Source organism: Tympanuchus pallidicinctus, unplaced genomic scaffold (assembly GCF_026119805.1).
Source record: "Tympanuchus pallidicinctus isolate F22 unplaced genomic scaffold, pur_lepc_1.0 scaffold1, whole genome shotgun sequence".
NCBI classification, from domain to species: domain Eukaryota; kingdom Metazoa; phylum Chordata; class Aves; order Galliformes; family Phasianidae; genus Tympanuchus; species Tympanuchus pallidicinctus.
Window position 1 is genome coordinate 5,143,099 of NW_026294618.1, and position 19,756 is coordinate 5,162,854.

The window sequence follows — 19,756 nt, forward strand, 5'->3', positions numbered from 1 at the left end:
CCTTTATGTTCTGGCACAGCGCTCTTTTGTTCGAGTTTATACTTGTAGATCTAAAGCTACAAGTAATGACAAAATACATTGTCATTTAACTGTTGAAAATAAATTCATGTGTTCTGCCCTTCCTGATAATTCCTCTTTAAGCCCCCACCAGATGCTACAGAATTAGCCACAACGGAGAGCCATCTGCCTTCATGACCCTGAAAACAAGCCCACTGTGAATAGACGTTGATTAAGATGTAGATCATTCACTTTAAACAGGATCATTACATAAAACTAATGCTTTTCTACAATATGCTTGTACTAAAACTACTAAGGCTAAACTTTGTTTCTGTATTTCTGCTTGGATCATTGTTCCATATTTGTCTTTCCTTTAAGAAAATATGAAGATGGTGAGAGCTCATCTTCAACACGCAGGCAGTACTTTATCAAGGCAACAACACAACAAAAATCTGCTCTTATTTTTCTCACTATTAGTCCACACTTCAAAAATAATCATGCTGCATTTTGTTCTCATTAACAAACACGAAAGACTGGAAAACTTCATTTCTGAAATTATTCTCTGGAGAAAGCCTGTTAGCCAGGCAAAGGAAAGTAAGGGTTGCTAACACCTGCTGCCTAGTTCTGCTGCGTGAGCACCAATCATCTACACTGCAGCAGCTTTAACCCTTGTTCTAAAGAAAGCACTCTTTGGTACTCCGTTCTTTCATGCTGCTCTGTAGAACACAGCACTGCAATACCTCCATCAGGTTTCTTCAAGTGCAGTGAGGCCCCAGGAGGGAAAAAAAAAATAATCAGACTTACCATTGGGATTGCTCACACTGAACAAGCATCATTTTGTTGTCCTAGGATGGACCACGTGCTCAAGCATGATTCAGGTCTACCAGGAGACCCAGAAGGTTGGATGTCAGGGGAAGTTCTTTCCTGTGAGAGTGGTGAGGTGCTGGAACAGCTGCCCAGAGAGGCTGTGATGCCCCGTCCATCCCTGGAGGTGTTCAAGGCCAGGTTGGATGGGGCCCTGGGCAGCCTGGGCTGCTATGAAATGGGGAGGTTGGTGGCCCTGCATGTGGCAGGGGGTTGGAGTTTCACGAGCCTTGAGGTCCCTTCCAACCCTGGCCATTCTGTGATTCTGTTCCCAATCCATTCCTTTGCTAACCTGCATCCAGATCCCCCTGCACTGACTGTCCTCTTTAAGGCCGTACTCAATAGCTGTCAGATCTGCAGCACGCTCCCAAACACGTAATACTGCATGCAGCAACAACCTGAAAGTCATCTCTTGTCCAAACAATGAAATCTACTCCTGCACATGACTCTGCTGGTGTTCAAGTTCCTAGCCAAAACCCAAAAGATTTCTATCCCAAAACATGCCTCTTTCCCATTCTTCCCTCTTTAAGCCTCTGGCAACTTCCACACACATAAACACATGCAGCCCTGTCCTTCAACTGAACATAAATTATTATCTCCTATTCAGCTTTTCTTCCTGTCTGGAGATTTTGTACACTTCTATCTTCACCAAATACTCAACATTCACCTTGATGTTCACTGGATGTGAGCATGAAAAGGATAGGATCCACGGCTCTAAGATGAGACTTGCAAGAAATGCCATCCTCAGAAGCCTCCTGTTGTGAACAAAAGGTCAGAGCAGACTAACATGTGTACAGCCCTCCCTGGCAGTGTACAACTCCACTTTCCCAAACTGGTTTTGCCCACTCTGGATTTCTTCTGCCCCTGCACAACAGTCAAACCTTTCCAGGTCAGAACTGAAATAATAAACAGGTGGATTTCACACAGACAAGCTTCAGATTTCCCAAAAGCAAGAATCTCTAAGCTGTGTGTTGTTATAAACACCATAGCCCTGCCTGCACTCTGCAAGGTCATCTTGGAGATTCAAGCCTTCAGATCAACATTCTTGTTTAACAATTAAGTAATCCAAAAATGTTCACATGGTTATTTCTAAGGTAAAAACCTGGAATAGGAAAATCTACAGTTAATGAAAGAGTCGGGTTTAATGAGCTGCTGCACAGCTTGCTTTCTTATGATCGTGCACAACTCCATTGTTCTGTAGGCATCATAATCTTATACACTAAAGATTAATCCTTACTGCAAATTGAAGTCTAAGATTAGGATGCTTACACAACAGTAGCTAATTAAAATCTACTTTTCCATTAGATTTGCATTCTTACACTTCTATACGTTTAGAGTGCAGAGCTGAAGACTACAGAAAGCCAAGGAAAATTGCTGAGATTTAGGAAGGGATCACAGAACCACAGAATGGCCAGGGTTGGAAGGGACCTCAAGGATCATGAAGCTCCAACCCCCTGCCACTCGCAGGGCCACCAACCTCCACATTTCACAGCAGCCCAGGCTGCCCAGGGCCCCATCCAACCTGGCCTTGAACACCTCCAGGGATGGACGGGGCATCCACAGCCTCTCTGGGCAGCTGTTCCAGCACCTCATCACTCTCATGGTAAAGAACTTCTGCCTGACATCCAACCTACATCTCCCCTCCCTCAACTTCAAACCATTTCCCCTTGTCCTGCTGTTATCAATCATTTCAGAGAGTTGATTCCCCTCCTGTTTGTAGGCTCCCTTTAGGTACTGAAAGGCTGCAATGAGGTCACCCCGCAGCCTTCTTTTCCCCAGGCTGAACAAGCCCAGCTCCCTCAAGCCTGTCTTCATAGGGGAGGTGCTCCAGTCCCCTGATCAAATAGTGCATGGGCAAGGCAAAAGAAAATAAGGGATAAGGATGGAGTTCAGGAGGGAAGAAGTCAAGGATCTACCATCCTAAATTAGGGTTAGGGTGGAATGGCCTGGGTTGCAAAGGCCCACAATGCTCATCCAGTTCCAACCCCCTGCTGTGTGCAGGTCACCAACCAGCAGCCCAGGCTGCCCAGAGCCACATCCAGCCTGGCCTTGAATGCCTGCAGGGATGGGGTATCCACAGCCTCCTTGGGCAACCTGTTCCAATGCCTCACCACCCTCTGGTGGAAAAACTTCCTCCTGATATCCAACCAACCTAAACCTCCCCTGTCTCAGTTAATAACATTCTCCCTTGTCCTATCACCCTCATAAAAACTGCCATTCCCCGTCCTGTCTATATATTCCTTTCAAGTATAGGAAGGCTGCTATGAGGTCTCCCTGGAGCCTTCTCTTCTCCAAGCTGAACAAGCCCAGTTCCCTCAACCTTTCCTCACAGGAGAGGTGCTCCAGCCGTCTGATCATTTCAGTGCCCTCCTCTGGACCTGCTCCAAAAGCTCCACATCCTTCCTGTGCTGGGGGCCCCAATATTTTTCCCATCCTTGTTGCTTAGTGGGAAATAAAATTCACTCTGAAGCATGAAAAGAGAAACAGGGCAGCATGAACTCCCAGCCTCAGAGCAGGCAGCCATCAAACACATACATAAGGTCAGTGAATTCTGCACGCTTCTCCATGGTTCTCATGAAAATCAAACACAGAGACAACAGTCCTCATTGAGACCAAAATCCAACTGCCTGAATTCTGTAGTAATGTATGCCTGATAGAAAAACTGTTTGAAAAATACAACTATAACGAATCACTGAAAAATATCACATGACATACTGGAAAAATGCTCCCTTCTATCCCAGGTGCTGAGAGCAGGACAAGAACAAGAAGAACACTTCTGTTCATTCCAGCTGAAGTATTCTCGGGGCCTACTTGTCATCAATTTTAAGTGGGGGAAAAAAACAACTAAAATGATTCCTAAGGTCACCATGGTGAAGAGACACAAAGAAAAAACCCAAACAAAAACAACACCGTCACAAAAACCCCTCTGTTACACAAACAGAAATGCAGCCAGCAAAGGCACGCAAATCTTGTGGCAGCCTCTCTGTTCCATGTTACTGCTCTGACTACTTCTCTCACACTGCATAAAGGTGAACAAGCTGCAGAGTACCACTATTTCTCCATTTCTCACTTGCATCTCTCACCCTCACACCAGTAAGCCTGGCCATAGTGCATCCCTAACCTATCCCACTGCTGGTTTTTGATATGCAAAATGGGAATGGAAGTTGTGAGAGAGCACAAAGTAACAGCACGTTATCTCCTCTGCCCAGATGGTGACTGCATCGTTGCACTTCTGGAGCATTCCACCTCCAGTATAATCCCAGGAGACAAAGCTTCTGCACACACCCACAGTGGCCCTTTTAGGCCTCATCTCTATCTGCTTCCTGTCCTTTAAAGCCTCTTTGATCCCTAGGAGCATCTGTGAGGTCCCACTGAAATCAGGCTAAGGAGCAGGAAGCACTGATGGTGAATTTAACTGCGAAGTGACTGGCAATCATCACATTAAATTGCTTCTTTTCATTGCTAAGAAATGCTTCCAACTTCCAAATTACCAACAGTTACAAACTGTCTATTAAAAAAAATAAACGCCAAAAAACTGTGTTAAGGCAGCCAAAAAAAATACGGCTTACCATTCTTACATATAAGCAAATTCTTCAAGGCCAAAAGAATATTAAGTGAAAAAGGGATGAAAGATAATCCTTCACACTGTAGCAATAATAATTCAAAGGATGGGTAAGCAAGGTCAGATTCCCCAGGGGAATATTTAACTTCTGCACCGCCTCACTCAGCACACGATCTGCGTAACAGACGAGTGGCAGCAGGGCACTGCAACACCACTGCTGTGCTGTGCCGTCATCACGACCCTACAGAGAAGCAAGATTCAGCAGCACAGCAGAATCACACTGTGCTGGATAGCTACCGTAAGAACCACCTGCTTGCAGACAACAGCACAGCGCCAGAATACCTTCCATGCCACGTGGCAGCAGGCAGAGGAAGGCCAGCAGGGAGCCCTGCAGTACCGCGGGCAGGACAGCTCCGGCAGCACAGCCTCAGCACGCGCCTCTCCTCTCCATCCCCTCTCGCACTGCAGCAGTACAACAACACATCGCCGATGACTTACTAATTCTAATTACTCTAATTGAGGAATCATATTAGCATAAAGGCTGAAAAAGGAAACTTGCCGATCGTTGTGTTTTTAAAGAAGTGTCAGTGAGGTTTGAACAGATCCTCCAAAAGGCAACCAATGGCAAGGGAAGAACAGTATGATGAGTTCAACTGATGGAAAGACAACAGCTGTAATTCTCTTCACTTCACGTGTACTCTTTACTGTAGTAGAAGCCCTCGTAAACTGTGATTATAGAAAGCAAGAAACAAAACAACAAAACCCAGCTCCTAAGTAGTTAAGTAATTCTATATGGCATCCCAGTACACACCTCCTCATTTCATGAGCCAGAGGCAGCCCACAGCCCATCCCCAGGCAGAAGCCACTAGCCTACACTAATTACACTGGCAGAACGCAGTGCTGCACATACAGCCACAATACCAGACGCTCCCACGCTAAGTTTAAGAATGGCTGTGGCACTGAGCTAGTATCTGAACTGCTGCAACACGGCGCTTCACACAGGTTGATTTATGCTATCAAGTTGAGCTTTGTGTCACAGATTGCAGAGAAGTAACGTTCACTTCTCATCCGCTTCTTTCTCCTTAGCAGAAAGCTATTTTATGAAGATAAGAGCAATTACAACAGCACTTCTGGCTCAGCCTGTGGGCCCCTATAATCTACTGTTCTGCTTCCAGCAGTGGCTCTAAAGAGACAATTAGGGAAAGCAAAAGTGATATTTTGACAGGTCTCTGAAATCACTGGTTTAACGTGAAGCAAAAGCCAGAAGAGCCACCACAACGTTGGCCATTTTTTGCTGCAAAAAGCATTTCATTATTTCTCTATGAATGCTCAGCATGCTCACATCTGGCGTGGTGTGCCATTCTCAGCTCTGCACCTCAGCTAGGACTGAGCTAGAGAAAGGACCAGAGAAGGATAACTGATGTGATTACAGGGCTGAAGCAGTGGAATTGCAAGAAGCCAGCCCAGACAGCTGGAAGACTTCAAATTGGAGAGGAAAAGCCTGAGTGTCTCCAGAAATTGCAAGTGCAGAGGGTTTAACTGCAGAACAACACTGCACAATACTCCAACAAAACGACGTTGAATGAAACCGGGAGGAAAATCATTTAGAACTGTTCAGAGAAAAAGTGCTCCCCTAAATGGTGGCTAGTGAACTCCTGGAGCTTGTTCTCATTGAAGGGTAGGTCATCAGTACTGTATTCATACAACAGTGTAGAGAAATTTGTTGCCAACAGCTCCCAAAACTATTCTGGAAGGGGCCAGGCAGAGAGATACCCTCTAGCATCTGTAATTCAAGAACTGCACACTGGGGAAGCATCAGGGAAACATTATGGGCAATAGGTCAGCTTCGCATCCTTTAGGGACTTCCCTAAGCACTAGGTCACCAGGAGACAAAGCACTCTGCAGAATGGACACTCCTCATGTTCCCTTAATACCCCCCATGCACTCTCAGTCTCCATCAATTTTCTTGGCTTTTTCTTTTTTCCCTTTTTTTTTTTTTCCTATCTAATCACCACCCTTGGCATTCTCATCGAGTCTCGTCCAGGTGTTCACCCCCACAACCTTCTGCAACTATTTGAAGAACCTTCACTTTGCCTTAACTTCTACCAACTTCATTTGCTAGGGCCTATTTCCTGTGCTGGATGACACAGGGACCCACCCAAAAAACCTCTGCATGCCACTAATGATGGTGGCTGTTAAAAATTAGGCTAAAGCACACACTGTAGTCCAACCATAGTTGGACTCCACGTGGGAGAACTTCCATGAACCTGGGGTCATCGCTCCTGTTCTTCTGCGACCTTACTCAGCCCCACTGCATTCTTTGGGACAGCCCACAACACACCAGCTATCAGTGTATGACAGCATTACAGACCACCACCATAATGGCTGGTCTACTATTTTCTAATTTATTCTAGGTGCCTGATTTTCCTTTTTGCTATCTTACTCTTTCGTCAGGCTTTCAATACATAAATACAAGAAAACAAGCTGACCACCACCACTAATGCATCACCACTAGTGATAGAACAAGGGGGAATGGTCTGAAACTGAGATGGGGAGGTTTAGGTTGGATATGAGGAGGAAGTTTTTCCCCCAGAGGGTGGTGAGGCACTGAACAGGTTGCCCAAGGAGGCTGTGATGCCCCATCCCTGCAGGCATTCAAGGCCAGGCTGGATGTGGCTCTGGGCAGCCTGGGCTGCTGGTTGGTGACCTGCACACAGCAGGGGGTTGGAACTGGATGAGCATCGTGGGCCTTTGCAACCCAGGCCATTCTGTGAAGATTATTCTACCCAGTACATACTTACCACTTTCAATTTTCTCCACCATTTTACATCTTAGTGCAGCTCAAATGTAATCAAGTTCCTCACAATTCTTGATTCTGGTTTGGCTTTAGCTTTAAGTTGACCTGCTGATTCTGTTGTGTATTTCCCATCTTACTGGTGCCAACTAATTATACCACCACTCAGCAACAATGCAACCCCACTATCAGCACATCTCTTCAAGTTAAGCCTCAGAAGCCCTCAACCCTCTTGGTTTCACCAACTCCTTTAATATCCTAGCTCCCAGTTTTCAATTAGGAAATAAACTCCATTAAAGTGTCAACAACTAGTTATATACTATATTAAACTTCCTTACTTGCTCCATTTTTTCTCCTTACAGGAAGATTTTCAAAGGCCTTGAGAGCTTACCAGGATCATCTCTAATGGAAGCCCTAGCCACATCCAAATCAGCAGCTGAAATGCAAGTCCACGCAGTTGTTTCAACCACAGCAAATTTAAGGGTAATGATCTCTATTTCCTCCTTGCAGTAAAAAGCTTGTCAAGTCTGGTTCATAACCCTTCCATGGAAGCATTATATAAAGCCTTGGCTTGATACTGATTTAATTGCTGTTGTTAAACAATCTTATATTGTTGGGAAGATCATTCGAAGATGAAAACGTATGATTAATCCACCTGGTCCATCTACCAGCAAGGACTCCAGAGCACATCAAAAATACAAGAAATCCATTAGCAGAAATCACAAAGGGAAATATTTGGATAGGCTGTTTGAAAGTGAGACATGCCTAATGTTCTGTAAGCCCATCAGCTTTATCTTCCATTACACAGAATAGCAAACAAGGAAGCTCCTTAAGTACAGGCAACAGCAGGATAGGGAACAGACTGAAGTGAACTTGTAAGTCTTGTATAAACCACATCATAGAGAAGGAAAGAGAAAACACGTGGTTAAACCTCATCAGGAAACTTCTCCAAAGAAAGGTTAGACAATCTCAAGAGAATTTTAAGTTGTTTTTATTTTTTTGAGGGAAGGAGATGTATAAATCCAAGACAGATTTGAGGGGGATAATGGTAGCAGTAGTAAGGTACCACTGTAACACAGGAAGTGCAAGTATGAAAGGTTCTCTGCCTGGATACAGAACAGAAACATGTTAATTAAACTGTCTACAAGACAATAGATTTCCTCCTAGCTGAAGAAAGCAGTGCTAACAAATTAGCAATTTCCTTTATTTTCATGGTCTCATTGTTTCACATCAAATTTCAAGTAAGAAAAGGCCAAGTTCTACAAAATCGCCAAAGTCTTCAGAACTGCAGCCTTTGCTCAGCACACCATTTTCCTGGCATTCAGTTAGCTGACAGACCATTCAAAATATGCATTCCTGGACTAAATATTTCAAGAAACATACCAACACATCCAGTCTATTCCACTCAGTTCATACTGAAAAAGCAAGTTTCATAGTCACAGCATATTTTAGTACATATTGCAATGCATGTTTTGCAAGTAGTGTTTGATTCTATATTTAACAATACAGATGTTCTTCATTTTTATTTCTGATGTGAGTATCTTCTTAGCTCATGTTACAAACCACCTGTCAATTGAAGGCCAAAATCATGTATGCTGATAAAAAAAACCATAGCCTTACCTCCATTGCTAATGCTGCTGTCTGCTGGTCATAGTGGTTCAGAAGGTTAGGCATGAAGGTGGTGTTGTAAGGCAGATCCTGGCACATCCGCAGGATGATGGGCTCACAGGAAAACAAACTGTGCCCTCTTGTGCAGCCCACCAAAACATCCAAGAGCCAAAAGCAGCAGAACATCCAGCTAACAGCCATCCTTCCACGCCGTGAATGGGGCCAGTTCCCGAGCCCAGCCAGAAAGCTCTTTCAACTCTTCTCCTGCCTCCTGATTTTGCTTCAGCAGCAGTTATTTGCAGTCCTGGTTTAGGTTCTTCACGACTGGGAAACTCTCAGTGCACAGCATTGTCAGCTCAGTCCTGAAGATGATGCATTTGAGACAGACGAACGAGGCATCTTGCTTTACCACCTGCATCAGGTTAAGGTATTCAGATGTTTAACCACATTCCCACACAATTGACTCCATCCTGATAGAACAGCAGCCAGGTTACATTCTTCCTCTGACAGGTAGCTTAAGACAAAAAGAAAACACAACAAATAGAATATATCAAAAAAGCTCTCTCGTTGATTACAGTTTTAGTTTCAAAAACACCATCGGAAAAATTGCTTAAAAATTCTTGTGTGCAAGACTAAAAATGGTCAGGGGACCCTCTGACCTTCTGGTGGGAAAAAGAAAGGAGGTATGCTGCAAAACTCACTTGAAAATGATGGTGGAAAGGCAGAAATCTATTTACTAGGAATAAAATATTTTTAGAGAAACCCTGCACTTTAACTTACAACCATGTGAGACTACAACCACTGACCACACTGAAACCAAGCTTCTCATGACTCAAACTCCACCAGCACGTTCTCAGCGATAGCATCTTTACTTGCACGGCCACATAGCTTCTGCTGAATAACAAAACAAAAACAAAACAGTCACTGCCACCAATACACAAGTCCCAACCTGCACTACTGAGGACTTTTGCTCTGCCCTGCAAGCTGCACTCGTGGCTTGGCTGGCTGTGCTCACACCTGTAGTTTTAGCCCAGCTGTTGCCAACTTTCATCATCTCTAAGCCATTTGAGACAAATTTCATATCTTGCACTCCAGCAGCCATCATACCCACCACATATCAGCCAGAAGGCAGCATTCTTTGCCCATCCCTTTCTCTGCATACTGCAAAAGACAGAAAATGCACAGGTAGCTAAATAGTGCTGTTCTGCCAGCTCCACTCTGCCTACAGAGCCAAATCACACAGCAGTAATTCCCAGAGCTGGGCCCACATCTTCTCAGAGCATTAAAGGGATTCAGCATATTGCATCCATCTGCTGCAGGAAAACTCTGGAACTAGAGGCTAAAGTTTGAGAAAAGCTGACAGAGCCACAAGTCTTTTTTTCTTAGAGCAATTTTGTTTTTCAGCAATGGATTTGTAATATCCAGTCTCTAGCCAAAGTGCTTTTAAAAGAATTATGGTTTGTAATGAAAGGTAATAGAAATCTAGAAATATTGCTTGAACCAGGAAACCCAAAGTGCTCCATCAGCGTTCCCAGGTGGAGGCATCACTAATCAGAGCAGGATCATAAATCTCAAGATTGAAAGCTTTTTCTCAGATGTTTGGGACGAGCCCTAAATTCTACAAGTCCAGAAGGAAAAAATGTTTTCCTTTCCCTCCAATGCAAACTTAGTGAGAGATATGAAAGAGTTCACTGTCAGCCTTCTGCTAGTATCAGCTGGTCAAAAAAAGTTGCAGAGATGTACACACGTGTACATGGGCCCATCTTATGGTCAGAAAAATTAAACACCGTATTCCTCTAAACCCTCATAAACCTTGAGGGTTGGGCCAGGTAATCTTGAGAGACTCCTTCCAACCTCAACTATTCCACACTTCTCTTTAAGATCACGTGAGGCAACGGCTTTGGCTGCAGCTGTTCAAGACATGTTGGAAAAACAAACAGGCAAATAGTAAAAAGACCAAAGTGTTAAACACAACCACACTGCGTTCAGTTCATTGACAACTTTCTCCCACAGGCTGCCCACTCTTTCACAGCTACTGACAGGAAATCCATGTTTGAAGCCACACTTTAGAACATAAAGAAAAATACACAAAGAGTAAAATTGTTCCAAACTACAGAAAAGGAAACATGACCAATAAAAAGAAAAGCTGGAAAGTGAACTACCTGAACACTAAGATAAGCAGTAGAATCAGCCAACACAGCTCAGATGAAAGTCTCTTCTTTCATACTGAAGCAAGCAAGCACTGATGAGAAGAACGGTCAACACACTGAATTTACAAGACCAAAATTCACCAAAACATGTAAAATGTGCTGTATCCCACCACACCTCATTCCCACCCAGCTCCAAGCTCAAATGGCCACGAAAAGCTTTGTCCCCCTGACCTTCAAGAAAGATATTTTTCAAAGACTTCAGGCACCAACTCAAGAAGACTCCATCTAACAACTTCATCGGAGCAAACTCACAACAAGGACTGGCTATTGCATTCCTAGGGGGGATCCTATGATTCAGATGCCATTCCAGCAGCAATCAGAAGAAAACGCCTCCTAAGAGAGGTTCTGATGCTACATACTTACAGCAACCACCATACAGTACCACAAAGAAAATGTTTACTAAAGCCAGAAAAGAATATTAGACTACAGAGCCTGGTCAGCTCATGCTCCTTCACGGAAAAGAAAGAAGTGAAATTAAGAAAAAAGACAACCATGCTATTGCAACAGGAGGTGAACATTTCACAGACAAGCATACAGATGACCTATTAATTGGTGCAGACAGATGAATGCCATAACAAGCAATCTTCAGCGTCAAGATAGTTTCTTACCACAGATCCAGTTCTGTATGCTCTTTGTTAAGCCTCTGCATATGGAATCCTGTGGTTATTCTTATATGTACATAAAAACAAAATACTTTTGGTGACACTGGGATTAAAGAGGAGGGGGGTAGGTAGGCAGGCAGGCATCCCCTAAGGGGCTGCAAAAGAAACTGTGGGCAAAAGGGGAAGGAAATAGCCCGTTTGTTAGTGTGGTTGCACATTTATACATTATTTATAATCATGCAAACCCATCTAATTCCTGCTGTAAAAGATACATTAAGACATGCAGAGAAGATAATGATAGAGTGAGAAGTCATGATGTGAAAGGATTGAACACCACATGCATTTTTTTTCTCCCCAAAAATAAATTTCAAAGTTAATAGAAAGGGCAGTAAGGGGAAGTAATGGGGGAGAAAAAAAATAATAAATCAGCAGATCTTACAAGGACACTCTGCAGGTGAACACATTAATGGTTAAACCTGCTGGAGATGTGAGACCATACAGCAAACTAGATTTTCCCTGCACAACTGGGAGGACGAGGAGAAAATGTCACCCTAGCCATTCCCCAGCCAGTTCTGACCACGAAGACAGAAAAGCAACCTGCCCATTGCACACAAGCACTGGCAGAGTTTCCCCGACCCATTCCCACCCACATGAAGGCACAAAAGCAGCATACATTATTCTCGTCACTCCATTTTAATTAGTCAGCGGGAAGGAAACTCCAGCGCTGAACTCCCCTGTTCCATTTAGGTTAGGGATTAAGGGAGAACCACAGCATAACCCCCACATCCTCTACACCAATGAGGAGGCCATAGGGGAAGAAGGGCACACGTGTTGACACCCCTCCCCATGGTTTCTTTGCACTTAGGCCAGGTCGCCGCAATCCGCTCCCAGAAGAAATTCTTTCTGCCCTCAACCATAGGGTTTGAACATTCATTAAATCATTCGGGTTGGAAAAGACCTCTAAGGTCATCCAGTCCAAACTCAGATCACCCCACCATGAGCCCCAGAGCCACATCTCTGCAATTCTGGAACACCTCCAGGTTTGGTGGCCCCACCACCTCCCCGGCCAGATGTGCCACTGCAACAACACTCTTTCTGAGGAGAAATTTTTCCTCGTATCCACCCTGAACCTCCCCTGGCACAACCTGAGGCCATCAGCTCCCATCCTACTGACGATTACCTGGGAACAGAGGCCGACCCCCACACAATTTTGAGTAGACCCGTGGGGAGCCAAGAGTCAGACCTGATGATGCTCAGCACTCCCTTCCATTTGTGGATATTACAATAATATATGAAATGGTCTCAAACTAAAAGAGGGGGAAATTTAGATGGGATGGAGGGAAGATGTTTTTTACAACAAGGATGTTGAAGCATTGGAACAAGCTGCACAGAGGCAGTGGTGCCCCATCCTTGGAGATACTCAGGTCAGGCTGGACGGGCTCTGAGCACTGATGGAGCTGTGGGTGTCCTTGCTCAGTGCAGGGAATGAGACCAGATGGCCTCGAAAGGTCCCTTCCAACTCAATCCATTCTACGGTTCTATCCTTCTGGTGCCTCCCAACCTGGGCTGATCTCTGCTCGGGATGCTGATGGATCCCGAGGGACAGCTCAGCACCTCCCTCCGCAGGAGCTCACGCCGACCGCAGGGAATCGGATGTGGAGCAAGCAAGCCATCCCCAACGCAGCGCTGAGGGAACGAGGAGCCGCCACCCCCCGCCCGCCAGGCACGAAGCGAGGGGGAGGAGGGCAGGTGGGAGCAGCACCTCTCGCCCCCCCCGGGGGACGCGCAGCGCCAGTGCAGCCCCTCAGCTCGTTCCTCCGCCCGAAGAACGCCTCATGGCCGCTCCCCCCCACCCGGCGTCCCCGCTCTATGTGATCTCCGTAGGGGCAGAAAGCGCGACAACCTTGAGGGAAAATCCCGACCGCTCCGCACGGCCCCGAACCCCGCCGTTACCTCAGCGCGGGGTCCCGCCGCGGCCGCTCCGCTCCTTCCCTCAGGTGGCGGCGGGAGGCAACGGCCGCGCCTCCCTCCCGCCCGACCCCGCCGCAGCGCCCGGCCCCGCCCCGCGCCTCCGCCCCGCCCACTCTCCCCGTCAGCCTCACCCCGCCGGAGCTCGCGAACCAATCAGAGCGAGCCGGGCAGGTTGCTAGGTAAAGACACCCCCCCTCCAGACCGTTGGCGGGATGTGATTGGCTGGCGGCCTCCCGGGCAGCGGTTGCCATAGCGACGGGAAGCGGCCTAGCGGGAGGAGCAGGCGGTGCCGCCCGCGGGAGGGGAGGAGGCGAGTGAGGGGCGGCCCTGGGCCGGGAGGGGACGAGGGGAGGAAGGACCCTACCAGAGAGCACGGCGGGGGGGCCGGGGGACAGGGAGAGCGGGTATGAGGGCAGTAGTGCATAAATGAAGTGGGGTATGAGGGGATAAATTGTGTGGGATGTGATAATGCTGGTAGTAGGGACATAGAAAGGCTTCAGGAACAGAGGTCTGCCCATCTGCCTGCACTGCCAGGCCTGCTGTGGGGGTTGTGTTGCTTTTGGGTGGAAGAAGTGCTCAGAAATTGTCACGTGCAAACGAGTGTGGATAAAGAATTGGTTGGATGGTCATATCCAGAGGGTTGTTGTCAGTGGCTCCATGTGCATGGGTGGGCTGGTCACAAATGTTCCCCAGGGTTCTATCGTGGGAGCAGTGCTCTTCAACACCTTTATCAATGTCATGGAGAGTGGGGCCAAGTGCACCCTCTGCAAATTCACGGGTGACACCTGGCACAGTGCAGTTAACACAATAGAAAGGAAGGATGCCATTCAGAAGGACCTGGACAAGCTCGAAAGGTGGGCCCATGAGAAGCTGATGGGGTTTAACAAGGCCACATGCAGGGTATTGCATTTGGGTCAAGGAAATCCCAGCTGGGAGCACAGCCTTGCTGGAAGGAACTTACTGATATTGGTAGATGGCAGCTGGACATGAGCCAGCACTGTGCCCTCACAGCCCAGAAGGCCAAATGTACCCTGGGTCGCATCCAAAGCAGTGTGGCCAGCAAGGTGAGGGAGGTGATCCTGCCCCTCTGCTCTGTGCTGTGAGGCCTCACCTGGAGTACTGCATCCAGACATACAGTCCTCAGTACAGGAGAGACATGGAGTTGTTGGAGTGCATCCAGAGTAGGGCCACAAAAATGATCCCAGGGATGGAACAGCTCTCCTCTCTCTCAGGACAGGCTGAGAGACCTAGGGCTGTGCAGCCTAGAGAAGAGTAGGCTGTGAGGTGACCTGAGAGTGGCCTTTTAATTTCTAGAGGGGGGCTGCAAGAAGGGGACTATCTCTTAAGCAGGGTCTGTTGTGATAGGACAAGAAGAAATGGTTTCAAACTAAAAGAAGAAAGATTTAGATTGAGTGTAAGAATCTTAATGATTTTTTTTAAAGAAGGGTGGTGAAGCACAGGCACAGGTTGCCCAGGCTTATGAGGGTGCCCCATCCCTGGGTACCCAGGTCAGACTGGACAGGGCTCTGAGTGTCTGATGGAGCTGTAGGTGTCCCAGTTTATTGCAAAGGATTTGGACTAGATGGCCCTTGAGGGTCCCTTCCAACTCAAATGTTTATGTCATTCTATGACCTCTGTGATGTAGACAAAGAAAGAAGCAGTCAGGTACAGATGCTGGCAGTACGGGGAAATCGCTGAGCTTATTGGAAGACTGGAGACCAGGAAAGGTACCAGTCCTTTGGTATGAATGGGGAGAAAGGGAGTGGGGATGGAAATTAAAGCAATGCAGCAAGCTTGCTGGCAATGGCACAGAGGAGCACAAGGGAGTTGGGGTCTGTGAGTCAGTGGAGGTGCTTCTGGTATGGGATATGGAGGTACTGATGGCTCAGCGGGCATCGTGGGCCATGGAGAAATTCAACTGCTTAATGCCTGGGAATTGCAGGGTTACTCAAGCCTTGGTTTTTGGATATTTCTGGTACACTCTGGCAGGGGTAAGGGTGTTAGTCTTGAGGTGTTGAGGTGGGGAGGAGCAGAAATGTCAGTGGCAGAAGGTGCTGCACATGTCTAGGTTTATCAGTACTGTGGCAGTGCCATGCTCTGGGTTTATTGATCCCAAACCATTGGCACCACAGTGACCCTGGAAGCTAGGGCTGGTCAAGGAGAACAGTGTTGGCCTCTTTGTTGTAAATCATTCGTAAATCATTGCAAATAAGCAGTTAGCCTGCTGCCATCTCCTCTTGCCATCCCTCTCTGTGTCCCCCTCACATAAGAACCTGTTTCTCTTTACCTCTTCCCTCCAGGCCTATCATCTTGATTTTTTTTCTGTGCTGAAAGCCCTGTGGTTTCGCCTGTATTCCAGCTCACTTTTCTGTTACTGCCTTTTAGACTGCTTTGTCCATGGCATTAATCAGTGCATTGTTTATTGGTGATAAACTAATTTACATTAAAAATGATTTACTTGTCTGAGCTTTAGATTCATGCATAAATCTGTTTATTCAAAGCAAAATACAACTGCACCATTGTCATCACATCAATTAATGTGATTAGTTTCTTTCTCTGGAAAAGGCATTCTTAAACCTCTGAGTGCAGCAGGCTGTATTGAACCACAAGGGCTTATTGCTATAGAGATGTGGCCAAAAACATTACTAAAATGGGTCTGCTTCTGAAGGACTTGTTTTGAGTATGGTTTGTACAAACCTCTGGAATGCCATTCTATAGGGTTAATCCAGCTACAGGGAATGATTCCAATGCCATTAGTAAATATGATATGATCATTATGTATGGCTAATCTTTCCTCAGTACAATCATGCTTTTTTAAATCGAGGGCTTGACCCAACTTGTAGTGAAATCAGTGAAAGCATTTCTGTTGGCTTCAGCAGGATTTTGATCAGTTGTTGAACTATTTTGCTATATTAGACAATGCCTCTTATGTTTTCTTCCGTATGAAACTCATATATGCCGCCTCCAGACATAACAAAAAGCACAAACCTCTTGGATGCCCTCTCAATTTATTCAAACTTTGGTTAAAATGCATTTGAACCATTCCTAGGTCCTCTCTGGCTGTAGTAACCCAGGTAGAAGTATCATCAAGTTTTCTTTGCGTGCTCATGAGGACAGTAAGTGAAGCTATCATAGAATAATAGTATCTTTTGAGTTTGAAGGGACCCTTAAGGGCTGGCTCGTGTCCAGCTGCCATCCACTGATACCCATGAGTCCTTTTCAGCAGGGCTGCACTCAGTTCTTGTCAAAAGCTTTAAAGAAATTAAGATAAATCATTAATTTCAGTGCTCTCAGGGTTTGTTATCCCTCTGTAGAAGACCAGATTGATTTACACTGTTTCTTCTTGACAGATAAAAGTTGAGTCTTGGGCCCTCCTTATCACCCAGAGGTGTAGTTAAATTATTTGCTTCAGAAGTTTTTTTTCAGGAGCTGGAGATAAGGTGTCCAGTGCACGGTTTTGCTGCTCTTCTCCCTTTTTAACATTTGTGCTCTGCCAGGTTTACCTGCTTTCTGCAAATTGTGCAGCACCATTACTTTGCAACAGCTGGAGATCCCCAAGCATCGTGGTGTGAAGTTAGTCAGACACAGCCAGCATGCAAACACTGTGTATACTCACACAACTTCATCCTTTGCCAGGCTTTTGCCCTCAAGTCTCATTTGCACTGGTGCCTACACCTGCCACTCCTCACTTGCCTTTTTAATTTTCTTGTTAGGATATTCTATATTTTTAGCATCACGTGTCAGTAGCTGCCTCTCTCTGGGCAATGAATGTTTTCCATACATATATTTAAAGCTCGATTTCTTCTTAACATCATCTCACTTCTGTTGCTGGTTGGACATCTCCGAATCAGCTGATGATGATTAATTTCATCCCAGGATACGTGAAGAACAAGCTAGAGCAATCTCAGGAATGTTACTTTGGGCAAATTGTCCAAAGATAACAAATACTGCAGAAGGAACATGGGGCCTGAGCTAAACAGCTTGACAAGCACAGGTCTGCACAGTGCACCAGCTGCTCTGCTGTGTTCAGTGAGCCTCTGCTGCAGCCACCTCAGCATCGTGTCACAGATTAACTCTGCTCAGAGTTACCCCACACAGTCGGAGAAGCAGGATTTGCTGTTAATCCTGCTAGGGCTGGGGGGGTTCAGGGTGAAGACAAGAGCTACTGGTTTTCCTCTGGAGAGCAGACAGGAGGAGAGAGGGATAGCGTGCTAGCACGCTGTGCACTAATAGGTTATCCATTTGGCTATGCTCATCTTTCTGCCTGATGCTACCTGCCTTTGCAGGCTTGTTTACACACTGGGCTCGAGTACCAACTGCAATTCAAACAAACAGGCTTATGGCATATGCAGCAGGGGATGTGACTTCAGCCAGTTGTGTTGGGAGCCACAGTTTTGGCACATAAGCAGCACGAGAGGGTCCAGAGGCACTACTGCTTCTGTGAGCTATGGGGCTGTTCATGTGCCAGCTCACTGAGCTGTTTTCTGAATTGCAGCTGTTCCAACACCAAGAAAGCACTGCCTGCATTGGGGAGGCAAACTGGAACATGAATGCTGGCCTGGGAGTGTGCTGCAGTGACAACTGATGGTTTTGTGACTAATGTAGAAGGTTGTCCCTGAAAAACAGGACACGGTTGCCAGAACCTGTTTTTTTGGCAGAGCAGCTATTTTTCTAGCTCGTAATGTTGTATTTCTGTGTGTTGAAAAGGGCAGGGGCTGTGTAGAAAAACAAAACAACAACACAGAAAGTGATTGTAATGCACATCCATAATGCAACTAGTGAGTTGCACAAGAAGCTTCTAATGTTTGCCAACTACAGAATGTGAGGATTTGAAGCCTTTGTAAGTCTTTTAGCTTTTGAAAGCTTCTCTGTGAGAAGTTGAAATTCCTGGGCCTATCATAAGTTACTTCAGCATCTTTACCAAAAGACAGAACTCAGACTCTTGGTAGGAACTTATTTTCTTACTGTGGACAATATTGCATCACCAGAGGCAGATAGATATAGCAGATTTTTCACTTTCTCTTGAGATTTTGATTCCAAAAGAATTTAGGAGAAAAAAAAAAAGGGGGGAGGAAAAACTGATCCAAAATGGTGGAGTGCCCAGACAGCTCCTGCAGTGGGGTTCTGAAGATTAATTTCCCATTAATATAGATGGGAACTTTGTCTGGGTAAGGAAAGAAAGACTGAGCTTCCAGGGAGATGTATTTTGTGAGCCTTAGAGCTGTAGTAGCTATAAAGGCGTGTGTTGTATGGAGTTGGAGGTGCTTGGATACACAGTAGGCTGGAAACACAACGTTGGAGTCACTCAGTGCTGAGTTTCCTTTTCTTTCTTTCCTAAAGTCCATCTTGCCACCATGAACCTTTTAAGCAGTCTGAAGTGCTTGCGGAATGATTACCTAATAACTGTATGAAAGAAATAGAGATATATTTTTTGTAATGTTAGTTGGAAAGAAATGACTTGGTTTTCAGGCAGCTCCAATCTGGAAATGGGATCTCTGAGGTGAGCAGTGACATTATCCTGCTGAATCCATCTGTGGTACAGAGGATGAAGGAAAAAAAGAAAGCTTTTCCTGTTTTGGGGCAAAGGTCTATGAAGAAATGGATTTTCTGACCAAAGTCCAGTTACTGGATTTCACAAAACGGAAGGGGAAATTGTGTTAAATGCCCTGTTTACTTCAGGTAGGATTGTTTTGTTTCAAAGAGCAGCACAGTCAATACAAACCATCAAAACCAATCTGCCTGAAGACAGGATGCTGGGAAATTTCACTTGATTCTGGATCATTCTGGATTTCATTCTTTCAGTTAAGTGTGATGGAAACAAATTGGCCCTTTGAAGCCTGGCATTACATGCCCATCAGAATCAGCAAAAATCTGTCTGATGTCACTTAAGTAGATGCACAGGCAATCTTTAGTTTTCAGTGCCAGCAAATGGGAAGAAATGTTATGTGTTTTCTAGCTCGCTGCAAATAGCCTCCTGTGATTACTTATGCAGCAAAAATCAAAGGCACGTTCAGTAACATTTGTGATGGGAAAGACTTGCTTAATTATTAATTATTGATATCATATTAGCACACAGAGGTTTCCATTAGGAAATCTGGGCTTTGCTGTCAAGTTACTGTGAGTGCCCAAAATAAAAAGAAGGCCTTAC

At 45.7% G+C, this 19,756-nt stretch overlaps 1 protein-coding gene across 3 annotated transcripts in view; it reads right to left on the reverse strand.

Annotated features, from left to right (window-relative positions):
• FZD3 (frizzled class receptor 3) overlaps positions 1-13,695 on the reverse strand; it is a 49,352-nt gene extending 35,657 nt beyond the window's left edge. Inside the window, exons 1-2 of one of the 3 annotated variants that reach the window (XM_052692126.1) lie at positions 13,591-13,695; positions 8,838-9,339 (exon numbers count right to left, since the gene is read on the reverse strand). In XM_052692126.1, coding sequence (XP_052548086.1) covers positions 8,838-9,026 — 189 coding nt within the window. In that variant the 5' untranslated portion in view covers positions 9,027-9,339; positions 13,591-13,695. Of the gene's footprint in view, positions 1-8,837; positions 9,340-9,526; positions 9,827-13,590 lie in introns of those variants that run through there. The other 2 variants (XM_052692117.1, XM_052692132.1) reach the window with 2 other exon arrangements.
• Between the last annotated feature and the right edge of the window lie 6,061 nt (positions 13,696-19,756).